Below are 12136 nucleotides of genomic sequence, written 5' to 3' on the forward strand. Positions count from 1 at the left end.
GCTCTAGAGGTCAGCCGCCACTCAGGGGCACTTGTCCCACTTGCAGGGGCCAACCGCCTGACGCTGGAGGATGCCAACATCGTGCAGCCCGTGGGCCTGACCGTGCTGGGCAGGCATCTCTACTGGATCGACCGCCAGCAGCAGATGATTGAGCGCGTGGAGAAGACCACTGGGGACAAGAGGACACGAGTCCAGGGCCGTGTCACCCACCTGACCGGCATCCACGCCGTGGAGGACGTCAGCCTGGAGGAGTTCTGTACGTCGGGGCTGGGCAGTGGTGTGGGAGTGGGCGGGGGAGGGTGGGCACGTACTCACGGCACAGCGACCCCGAGCCGGCCCTTGGGGAAACAGGAGGTCGGGCCACTGTGAGAGTGGTGGCACTGAGGACCTCGTTCTGGCTGCCGGCCGGGGACCGCTCTTGGCTCCTAGAGGCCGCCTTCAGGTCCTCGCCCGGGCTGCCTTCCGTATCGGCGACAGATCCGAATCTCTGACTTCCTCCAGCGGGAGAGCTCGCCCTGCTTTTCAAGGGCCCGTGATTAGATTCGGCCCCTCTTTAAGTCTCCCTTGTGACGAGCTCAGGCCAACTGACTAGTAGCCTTGGTTACATCTGCAAAACCACGGACATGCTAGCTAGTCACGTCCCCGTGCTGGTGGGAAATAGGGGCTATTTAGATTCTGCCTCCCGCAGCCTGCCCTGCCCAAGGGCCTAGGAGGGAGGGACCTCTACCCCGGGACCCCGTGGTCCTCCACGCCCTCCATAAATGAGCATATGGGGCGCGTGTGTGTAGGTGTCTACCTGTGGCTCTGTCCTTTCCCTCTCCATTCAGTGAGCCAACCTGGGCTGCCATCGTGGTCAGCAGGGCCATCACTGTCTCCGTCCTGTGATGCCCAGGGCCTGGCCACCTTCAAGGCCCTGGGGGATGCTCCACTCACCAGCCTCACCCCAGCCCCTCACCCTCCCACTGGCCATGTCCCCGCTCCCTAGAGTCCCTCTGTGCAATCATCTTTCCGTCTCCGACTGAGTAACTCCTGTTATTTCTTCACCATCACTCAGCTCAGGTGTCCCTCTCTTCGTGGATGAGCTTCTCCCCTGGGTCCCCCTTGGCCAGGCCACTTCGTGACTGTCCTGCCTGCAGCCCCTGTGCTCACTGTACCGTTACATTATTGTATATTTCACAATCATTCTACTTTGCATCTAAGGGAAGCAGGGCTCGAAAAGGGTGTTATTTTCCCTGCCAGTTGGCTAATAAACGTGATGGGCTTGGTTTGAGGCCGGAGCTCATGTTTTAGCTGCAGGGTTTGTCTCTTGCTCACCTCCAAGTTGGCAACTGGGTCCATTAGAATTATGTGTGGAGTACAAGCACATGGGTCTGGGTGAGGTCTTGGGCTCCCTGCTCGGAGGAGCCGGGGCGTGACCCCTGACAGTGAATTTGTCACTTCTGTGTTGACTGCTGGGGGCGGGGAGCCAGTGCTTTCTGCCATTTCCTCTCACCTGAGGGAGGTCAGCCACACCCCCTCCCTGGGCTCCTTCCCATCTTTTAGGTATCGGATGCAGTGTTAGTTGAAGTATTTGAGTTCCCCAGGGACTCAGCACCCTCCTACTTTAACTCCCGTGTGTGTCTGTGTCCTGCAGTCGCTGGAATAACTCACCACAAACTGGGTGACTTAAAGCAACAGAGATGTGTCCTCCCATAGTTCTGAAGGCCAGAAGTCCGAGATCAAGGTGTCTGCAGGCTCAGCTCCCTCTGGAGGCTCTGGGAGGAGAGATGGTTCTCTGTCCCTTCTAGTTTCTGGTCTCTGCAGGTGTTCCTTGTGGCCACATTGTTCCAGTCTCTGCTTCTGTCATCACTTGGCCTTCTCGCCTGTATCTATCCCTTAATCCCTTTGTCGTCTCTTATAAGGACACTTATCATTAGATTTAGGCCCACCCAGATAATCCAGAATGATGTCAGCCCACTATGCCATGAGAGAGACAGGCAGGCAGGCAGTGTAGAGTAATGGTGGTGGGCACAATGGGAGCTGATGAAGATGTGCTGGGATGTGATGTTGGGCAAGTTTGGTAACTGCTTTCGGCCTCTGCTCATCTGCAAAATGCAATGTCACTAGACACAGATTCCAGGGGCTGCCCTGGGAATTAAGTGGGAGGATCTGTAGGGGCCTGGCCAACAGGAGTGCCAGTTCTTGTGAGTTCTCACCTGGCCCTCATCCCCTCCACCCTCTGAACTGCATTCCTGAGGTGGGAGGCACAACTTGACCCCCACCCTCTTTTTGTTTCCACAGCGGCCCACCCATGTGCCCGGGACAATGGTGGCTGCTCCCATATCTGCATTGCCAAGGGTGACGGGACACCGCGGTGCTCATGCCCGGTCCACCTCGTGCTCCTGCAGAACCTGCTGACCTGTGGCGGTAGATATGACCTCAATACTTTCTCTTGGGAAGCTAGACAGGGACCTAATTCTCTGCCTACTGGTTGCTGCACTGCATCCTTTTAAAATCATAGTCCCTGTGGCATTCAGTCTCTAAAACAGACTTAGTCTGTTTTGTCATCCTTCCTTTTCTAATATATGCATTCAGGGCTATGAATTTCCCTCTAAGCACTGCTTTTGCTGCACTCACACATTTTCATAATTTGCATTTGCATTTTCAGTTAGTTCAAATATTTTTATTTTTAATTTTTAAAAAATATATTTCCATTGATTTCAGAGAGAGGAAGGGGGAGGGAGAGAGAGAAACATCAATGATGAGAGAGAGTCACCGATTGGCCGCCTCCTGCATGCCCCCTGCTGGGGATCGAGCCTGCAACTCGGGCATGTGCCCTTACCAGGAATTGAACCACGATCTCCTGGACCATAGGTCAATGCTCAAGTGCTGAGCCATGCCGGCCGGGCTAGTTCAAATATTTTTAAATTTCTCCTGTGGCTTCTTTGGCCCATTTGTTATTCAGAGCTCTCTTTCCATTACCAATTTCTAGTTTAATCCCACTGTGGTCTGAGAGCAGATATTGTATGATTTCTATCCTTTTCGCTTTGTTCAGATGTGTTTTGTGGCCCAGCATGTGTCTGTCTTGGTGAATGTTTCATGTGAGCTTGGGAAGAATGTCATCTGCTGTTGTTGGGTCCCTTGGATCCCAGCCCCTGTGCATGGTCTTTGTTGGTGTCTCAGCATGCAGACATCCACCACTGGCTCCTTTTGGATGCCAAATGCACCCAGGCTTCTGCTCTCCCTGGCATGTTCCACGGGTGGGCCCAGTGGGGACAGCCAGGTATCTTTCTGTGTTTGCAAACATCCCCTCCCCTGCATCATGTCCTGCTCAGCTAGGTGAGAAGCTGGCAGTTCTGTGGGAGGCACACGGGTTCCAAAAGTGTAAAGGTTTACATGCGTCGTTCCTGGGTGAAACAGGTACTCTTTTCCTTAGGTTTCAAGGGGTTTGAGGACTGTTGTTAAACATTAAAATGAAATTCTGGCCGATTTCCTGGCCTCGGTTAGTTTTCTGTTAACTTTCCACACAAAGGAGAGGAGGAGATGGTGATGGGAGCCCTGGGAGATGCGGCAGCCTTAAGCGCTTGAAGGGCCTCTCCCTTCTCTCTACTGGTGCCCCCTCACCTCTGCTTGTCTGGGTCCCAGCCCCATTTCCCTTCACAATGAAAAAAAACCACACACACACAAAGAAAATGCATGTCTTTCAGCTAACATTGATTACCCCCGCCTTCATCGCACCCTGGGGCTGGGCAGCGCACAGGACACATGGCAGTGGAGACCACACACCCTGATAATCTCCAGGTTTTCCTTGCGCTGGGCGGGTAAACGGTGTTTCTGCCCTCCCCAGAGCCTCCCACGTGCTCCCCGGACCAGTTCGCCTGTGCAACCGGGGAGATCGACTGCATCCCGGGGGCCTGGCGCTGCGATGGCTTCCCCGAGTGTGATGACCAGAGTGACGAGGAGGGCTGCCCGGTCTGCTCCGCTGCCCAGTTTCCCTGCGCGCGGGGCCAGTGCGTGGACCTGAGACTTCGCTGCGACGGTGAGGCTGACTGTCAGGACCGCTCAGATGAGGCGGACTGCGATGGTGAGGCCCCGCCCCTCCCGCGCAGGCCCCGCCCCGTCGGCCAGGCCCCGCCCCTCCCGCGCAGGCCCCGCCCCGTCGGCCAGGCCCCGCCCCTCCCGCGCAGGCCCCGCCCCCTCGGCCCTCCCCAGGCTCTGCCCTTTCCGCCTGCCTCCTGGAGCAGGGCATCTCCCCAGAAGGCCTGGACCTGCCCTCCCAGGTCTGTCTGCCCGCGTGGGTAGGTCTCTGTAAAACCTTGGCCAAGAGCGAGATCGCCAGGTGGTCCTCAGCCTGGGAGGAAAAGAAATTACTTTTAGGCCAAATCCTGCCAGGCGGTTTAGCTTGCAGGCCGGCTGTGAGAGTCAGTCTTGTCTTCCTTCCTTCATTCACTCCCAGCAGTGCTACTGAAACCCCAGGCAAATCCAATAGTCAGCTGGCTGTTCATGATTTGCGCCATGGTCAGTCCCCGCCCCAAAAGACAGTGCCGTCCTCCTGTGACCTGTGTGTCGAAAAGCATCTACCCCTGAGTCGTTTCTAGCAACCATTGAACCAGGAGTTACAGAGAGATTGGCTTTGTCATCCCAGGTCCACTGTGACCAGCAGGATCTTCCTTTAGACCTTGATAGTGAAACATCTCTCTCTGCTCCTCATGAGTTTTTTTTTTTTTTTAATTTTTTTTCCTAATATATCTTTATCGATTTCAGAGAGAGGAAAGGAGAGGGGGAGAGAGAGATAGAAACATCAATGATGAGAGAGTCATTGATCGGCTGCCTAGCCCGCAAGCCGGGCATGTGCCCTGACCGGGAATCGAACCCCAATCGCCTGAATCCTAGGTTGACGCTCAACCGCTGAGCCACGCCCGGCCGGGCGAGTTTTCTTTTTATAAATGACCTGCCTGGAGGTTCCTGTTACATGTTGTTAGCACCATGGCCCTGTGACTGCCACTGAGCTCTTGATGGGTCACTCTTACTACCTTCTCTCATAGCCACCGGGTCCTGTTCTTAGATAACTCAGACGCTGTCTGGTCAGTGCCTGCCATCTCTGTTCATGATGAGCAGCCACTGTGTGGAAGATGACAGCCGAGGGGAGTCATTTCCCCAGGTGCTTCTGTAAAGTCACAGTTGTTAAGTCTTTCCAGCTGAGAGACCCTTTGAGACTTTGGTGGAGGCTGTAGGCCAGGGATTGACAAACTGGCCTGCAGGCTACATCCAGGCTACCGCCTATTTTGGTATATAAAGTTTGACTGGGACACAGCCAGGCTCATTTGTTTCTGTCTCGTGTAAAACAATGGAGTTGAGCAGTGATGATAGAGACCAGTGCCCTTCAAAGCCTAACTACTTACTGAGCCCAGCTGTACCCCTTGCCCCAGCACGGTATTTGGGCACGATCTCGAGGATGGCAGGAGCCCTGATTAAGAACCACCCCCTCCCTCCTCCCACTGTAAATGTTCCTTCTGGTGCACGTGCTGTGCTCACAGCTCACAGCAAGCCCCATTGCAAGCTCTGGCTTCCACCCTCTGTTTCTCAAACCTCCCAAATCGTCCGCGGGGCATCTGGGGTAGGGCAGGTGGGAGCTAGATAGCAAGTATGCCCGATGGCTGAGCCCTGGGCAGCTGCCCTTCTGGTGGGGCTCTAGCTCCTTCCGGGACAGCATGGGGAGCAGGAAGGGAGGCAGCAGTAGCGATCAGTACCCAGCCTTTCTCTTCCACCCCAAAGGCTGAGAGGTGCGTGGGTCACCTTTGCCTTCACGGTTGAGCTCAGCTGAGGCATCATCTGTCTCCTGCCCCACCCACTCTAGGGAGCCAAGCCTTCTCATGGGCGATCCTCTAGTTGGCTCCCACCTCCTGTAACCTGGGAGAGCCTTGTGGCAGGGGCTGGGTTAGTCCCTGAGCTATTCAGCCCCATGGTAGGTACGTGATCAGTACCTCCTGGGGGTCCCCAAGGTCTCTCCCCGCTATTCCTGACCCCAGCATTTGCAGAGACCTTGGAACAGGGCTCATCGAGGGCAGGGTGAAGGCTGGATTTGCCCCTCCCCAACCTGCACCTAGAAAGGGCCCATTTGTCTGCTCCGCTTTTGGAGCCCAGACCTTCGGGTGGCGGGGCGGGGAGCCACGTGGCACCCCTGACTCCTCTGCGCGCCGGCTCTCCTCCTCGCAGCCGCCTGCCTGCCCAACCAGTTCCGCTGCGCGAGCGGCCAGTGCCTACTCATCAAGCAGCAGTGCGACTCCTTCCCTGACTGCGTCGATGGCTCCGACGAGCTCATGTGCGGTGAGCAGCTTCCCTCGGAGGGCGGGGTCGCCCCGGGCAGGGCTTCTGCCTCGGAGGGTGGGGTCTGGAGGGAGGACACGTCCTGGGGGCCGTGTTTGAGGGGACCAGGAGGCCGGGAGTCCTTGGCCTTGGTGGCAGGCAGGGAGCTTTCCTGGAGGTGGGGCGGCTGGGAGGCTGAGCTGGGAGGGGTGGGGGAGCTGGTGGGCTAGGGGCAGTCCAGCTGGGAGACAGGCACAGAGGCAGGAGCCCTTGGGAGAGGGCAGGGGTAGGTAGGCTGACTGTGCCAGGCCTGGCCCGAGTGCAGTGTCCTGCTTCTGCCCAGGCACCGCGCTCAGCAGCGCCTACCAGGCAGCGAGATTACCGTTGCCAGGGCTGTGTCCATGTTGCATCTAGAGCCCGGGCTCCAGCTCCCATCCTGTCTGAGTCAAAGACAGCCTTTCAAGGCCCTGGTGGCTCACTAGGCCCAAGGAGCACCCTCCCCCAGCTCAGGATACCCAGAAGGACCCCTGGATGCTCCTGGCTTTGGGGGTTGGGATGAGCCCCTAAGTCTAGGCCCTGCCACAGGATTTCTGGGGGGCTCAGTGAGCCCTGCCAGTGAAGGCCCTGGACCCCCACACACCTGTTAGCCCAGCCCCATGCATGGGTGAAGTCTGCTGCTAGATGGGCAGGGAGACACCGGACTCCTGCCTGCCCCATGCCTACTGCCTGGTGGTCAGTCCTGGTAACCGGCCCCATGGGCCTCCTGGCCCAGCTCATGACTCATGAGAACAACTGTGTACATAGTTCCGGCCACCACGGAGAGCCCCGGACAAAGGGGATGACTATGAGGCTGCTGCGGTGTAGTCACTGTTGAGGGGCCGTCGGGACATAGGTAGAGCTTAGTCACGCAGAGGAGGAGGAGGGTGCTGTGGGCAGGCCAAGAGGGCAGGCTTGGTGGTACTGAGGCTGGCAGGTTAGTGTGGCTCCCCGGCCCTCCGTCAGTGGGTGCTGGGCCCAGGCAGAGCCACCCCTCCTGGGCACACAGTTCCGCCCCACAGGGGAGCCCGTTCCTTTGCAGTTAACATTGCCCACCTCTCCCTGCCTGTCCTCTGGCAGAAATCACCAAGCCGCCCTTGGATGAGACCCCGGCCCACAGCAGTGCCATCGGGCCCGTCATTGGCATCATCCTCTCGCTCTTCGTCATGGGCGGGGTCTACTTTGTTTGCCAGCGTGTGGTGTGTCAGCGCTACACAGGGGCCAACGGGCCCTTCCCGCACGAGTACGTCAGCGGGACCCCCCACGTGCCCCTCAACTTCATAGCCCCGGGCGCCTCACAGCACGGTCCCTTCACAGGTAAGGAGCCTGAGATATGCAAGGGACCTGGGCAGAGGTGGGGAGAGTAGCCTGGGCAGGATATGGGGTGAGTGGATCAGGGATGCTGCTACAATGCCCTGTACTGTGCACATGGCAGACATTGCCAATCGATCACAGACTCAGGCTCTCCTGCTGAGTCTCCTGCTCGGCCCCAGTTTTCAACACAGAGGCTGCACAGCTATGACCCGTCCTTTGGCCTTGGACGTATGGGCACAGCTCTTTGGATTTGACCTTCAATGTTCCTTTTTTAATAATTTTTTTTTACTGATCTGTTTTTTAAGAGAGAGGAAAGGGGAGAGAAACATCAAATTGTTGTTCCATTTATTTATGCATTCATTGGTTGATTCTTGTATGTGCCCTGATTGGGATTTGAACCCATAACCTTGTATGTATCAAGACTACGCTCTAACCAACTGAGCTACCTGGCCAGGGTTTTCAGTATTCTTGTGGGGCATGTCTTGAGTCATCTGTGGGGGGCAGCTGGGTTCTCGCTAGAATCAAAGGAGTCCCTGGGTATACAACAAGCAGGTTAGTCCTGAGCGCAGTTCGGACTGTGGCTGCAGAGCTAAAACTACTGTGAAGTGTATCCCCCAGGAGCACGGACCTGAGAGGCCACTGGTGTAGACTCCCAGGTGGCACCCTGGGCTGAACCACACGGTTCACGTCAGGGTGTGGCCAAGAAGGTGGGAGGGTCACTGAAGTCATCTCCAGGCCACTTTGGGGATTCCCCGGTGCCTGCCCAGCCCTGGGTCTCTCCTGCCCTGTCCCCGTGCCCAGAGCCAGCCTGGTTGGAACCCTGATGTCTGTGTGCAGATGAGACCTGTTTCTCCTCAGGGGTGTGGGGTGATCTGGTTTCTCCAGAGCTCTGGGGGGCCCAAGGGAGCGGCATGGTCACCATCGCAGGAGCCCCCAGAGAACAGGGTCCTTTTGGTGCCAGGCGACCCTGTGCTGAGACCCTCCGAGTTCACTCCCGCAGGCCCACAGTGGTCCCTGGGGGAGGCGCTGTGTGTCTCCCATTTTACAGATGAGGCGACACTGGAGGTGGGCAGAGGGCCGGGAGGGGGTGAACTTACTCATCTCAACCTGGGTCTCCTGGGCAGCAGGAGCCATGGAGGGCCTGTGGGTACCCCAGGCCTCACCTGCCCTGTCCCCTCCCCCCGCAGGCATCTCGTGCGGCAAGTCCATGATGAGCTCTGTGAGCCTGATGGGGGGCCGGGGCGGGGTGCCCCTCTACGACCGGAACCACGTCACTGGGGCCTCATCCAGCAGCTCATCCAGCACCAAGGCCACGCTGTACCCACCGGTGAGTGGGGGCGGGAGGAGGCCTGGCTGGCCAGGGGACACGTCTCTGACCTCAGGATTTCTAAGGTTATTCTGTCCCACCACAGAGCATGGTGGGGGAGTTCACCTTCCTCCCGTGTAAACCCTGTCCGTTTTCTCTTTAGTGACACTTTTCAGGTTAGAGAAGGGCACTTCTTGTTTATTGTGGATCATCCGGAAACTATGTAAAAACCTGTAGGGCGGGAGTCTCACCCTTCATCCCGCCCAGGTTGCTGCAGGGCCCATCTGGACAGGGTGCTCAGGGGTGCCTGTGCGAGCCCACCCTCAGCATCTCCACTAGGAGCACCCTATTTTCCCACCAAGGCCTTGCTGGTCCCCAGAAAATACCCGGGCTGTTTCCTGAAGGGCAGGCAACCCTTCTTGGGGTGACCTTCGTGGCTGAAATGCTCCTTGGGGCTTCAGGTAGCCACACGACTGTACAGAGGGGGAAGCACTGAGGCCCCAGGGTCCAGCCCCCCTACAGCACCCCCATTTCCAAGAGCACAGCTCCAGGGTAACTGGAAGGAGCTTGATGCACAGAGGCGAGCCTGTGTATATGTAAACGTTGGAGTCTCACTTACATGGCTGTGTTTTTAATCCTTTGAAGCCTGACTTCCTGCCGCTGTGCGCTCTCCTAAGGTGAGGGCAGCCCCTGAGCTCCCTCTGGGGTCTTACCTGGGCCTTCCCGCCCTTCGGGGTGTCCCCCGTGTCCGGGGTGTTGCCCCCTTCTCATCGCACCTGACCCTGGCTGCCCTGGAAGGGGAGGGGGGGCAGCAGAAGTTATCTCGGGTGCGCAGGGCGGGAACTGAGTCTGCTGGAGGCTCCAGGACCCGACTGCATTTGGGGGCAGAGGAGGTGAGGACCCAGAAGCCTGGAGTTTAATACTCACCACCACTCCTCGTGTCCTCCCCGCCGACTCTCCCATGCCCCACGGAACCAGCCAGGACCCCAGGAACCCGCGTGAGACCGAGCTTGCCCCACGGAGCAGCCCCCTTGGCCTCCCAGGCAGACACCGGGGCTCAGGAAACGGCCTTCTCTGTCCCCAGGCTCCGCCGGGAGCTGGGGATCTTACTAGGCAGCCAGAGATGACACTGACCAGCAGCTGCTTTTCTTTAAGATGCATAATTCACATACCATACAATTCACCCGCGTAAACTGTGCAATTCAGTGGTTTTTAGTATATTCACAGACATGTGCAGCCATCACCATGGTTAATTTCAGAACATCTTCATCACCTCAGAAACCGCATGGAGCCTATTTTTAAGTTACCGACACGATTTTGCACCAGTAATGTATGTCCGTGGCACAGAATTCAAAAGGCACAGTAGATGCACAGTGAGGAGAGCCCCCCACCCCCAGGAACACTCTGTGGCAAGCTTCTTGTGTGTTCTCCCTGGTCATCTGTACATCAGCAAGTATACACGAGTGTGGACTTTATTTTCCCAACAAACACAGTAGTTTTTTTACTTTTTATTTCGAGATAATTGTAGACTTACATGCGGTTGTAAGAAATAATACAGAGAGATCCTATCTACCCTTCACCAGTTTTCCCCAATGATAACATCTTGCGTAACTGTTGTCTCAGGCCATTCATGCTGCTGTAACAAAAACATCAGGGAGTGGGAGGCTTCAACAGCAGCAGCAGTTTTGGAGGCTGGGAAGTCCAAGATCAAGGCGCTGGCAGATTCGGCAAGGCCGAGTCCTAGATCATAGATGGCTGTCTTATCCTCACACGGCAGAAAGGGCACGGAGCTCTCTGGGGTCTCTTTTGAGGGCACTGATCCCACTCGGTGGGCCTAGACTCATGACCTAATCACCTCCCAAAGGCCCCACCCCCTAACACCGTCACATCGGGGGTTAGGTTTCGACGTATGCGCTTGGGGGACACACACATTCCGTCTGCAGCAACAGTACCACGTCAGAATCAGGGAAGCGGGACATTGATATGATACCCTTCGAGACCCTACTCAGATTTCACCAGTTTTACATGCTTTTATTTTTTTTAAGACTTTATTTTCTAGAGCAATTTCAGATAAAATTGCAAACCTCAGAGGGTACAGAGATTTCCCAGAGGGTACAGAGATACCCCTGCTCCCCAACATGCACAGCCTCCGTCATCGTCAGCATCCCCACTAGAGGGGGGCAGTCGTTACAGTCGATGCGTCACCACCACCCGAAGTCCGTAGGTGACACTGGGTTCGCTCTTGGTGTTGTGCATTCTGTGGGTTTGGACATGTAATGATTTGACCGTCCTACAGAGTCGTTTCGTATGTATTTTTATGACCCAAACGATGGTATCTGAAGGTAATGAGAGCTCCCCTCCGAGCCCTGCTTCTTGCTACCAGAGAAGCTGCGTTGACTGAGCACTGACTGCCCAGCTGCCCAGCGCCTTCTCCGCCATCGTCCCGTTTTGCAAACGAGGCTGAGAACTGAGCCGTAACTACCAGCCTGGGTCACTCCTTCAGATGTGACATCTGTGGCTCCCGGGGCTAGAGGACTCCCGAGGCAACAGGAAGAATGGGCTGCAGAGCTGTGCCTTGGTCGCCTTGACCATGACCATTCTTGCCAAGTGGCCTCGCCAGGGGACAATCCATCTTCCCGCCAGACTCTCACACACACCACAGGTCTAATTTAGATAAAAGTGGTGTGGCGCTGTAATTTTAGTATATCTCTCATTCCAAGTGACATCGAACATCTTTTTGTGTGTTTATTTACCTTTGTAGTTTTATCTTCTCGAGAGGGTGTTTATTTTAACCCATTATTGGGTTGTATGCATTTATAAGGTTTCTTTATACATAGATATATATTAAAATAATTAGCCCATCCTGAGAGGCGTGTCTGACAATAGTTTTCCTAGGTTTTTGTCTTTTGATTCGGGTTATGGTGTGTTTGCCATTCGTACAATGAAATGATCAACCTTTTCTTTTATGGGCGGGCGTCTGGGGTTTTTATTTTGGTCGTGCTCAGAAAGGCTTTCCCTCCTCTGTCATTAAAAACACACACACTTTCTTTCCATATTTTCTCTCTTAAAGTTCTCAAGGTTTCAGGTTTTGTACCTAAATCCCCGGTGCTCCTGGAACGTAATGAGATGTTCTGAGCGAGGCAGGCAGCCGCTGACCGCTGCTGTGCTGATGGCGGCTGGGTGGCCTTTGCTAGT

General features: G+C 55.9%; 1 protein-coding gene across 1 annotated transcript in view; it reads left to right on the plus strand.

Moving 5' to 3' along the window:
- The window catches only part of LRP5 (LDL receptor related protein 5), a 75328-nt gene that overhangs the window by 59858 nt on the left and 3334 nt on the right, over window positions 1-12136 (plus strand). The window contains exons 16-21 of the mRNA XM_087822049.1: window positions 47-256; window positions 2281-2406; window positions 3827-4063; window positions 6196-6306; window positions 7402-7638; window positions 8823-8962. Of these exons, the coding sequence (XP_087678175.1) occupies window positions 47-256; window positions 2281-2406; window positions 3827-4063; window positions 6196-6306; window positions 7402-7638; window positions 8823-8962 (1061 nt within the window). The remainder of the gene's footprint in view (window positions 1-46; window positions 257-2280; window positions 2407-3826; window positions 4064-6195; window positions 6307-7401; window positions 7639-8822; window positions 8963-12136) is intronic.

Source organism: Miniopterus natalensis, chromosome 11, assembly GCF_054644295.1.
Source record: "Miniopterus natalensis isolate mMinNat1 chromosome 11, mMinNat1.hap1, whole genome shotgun sequence".
Lineage (NCBI taxonomy): Eukaryota > Metazoa > Chordata > Mammalia > Chiroptera > Miniopteridae > Miniopterus > Miniopterus natalensis.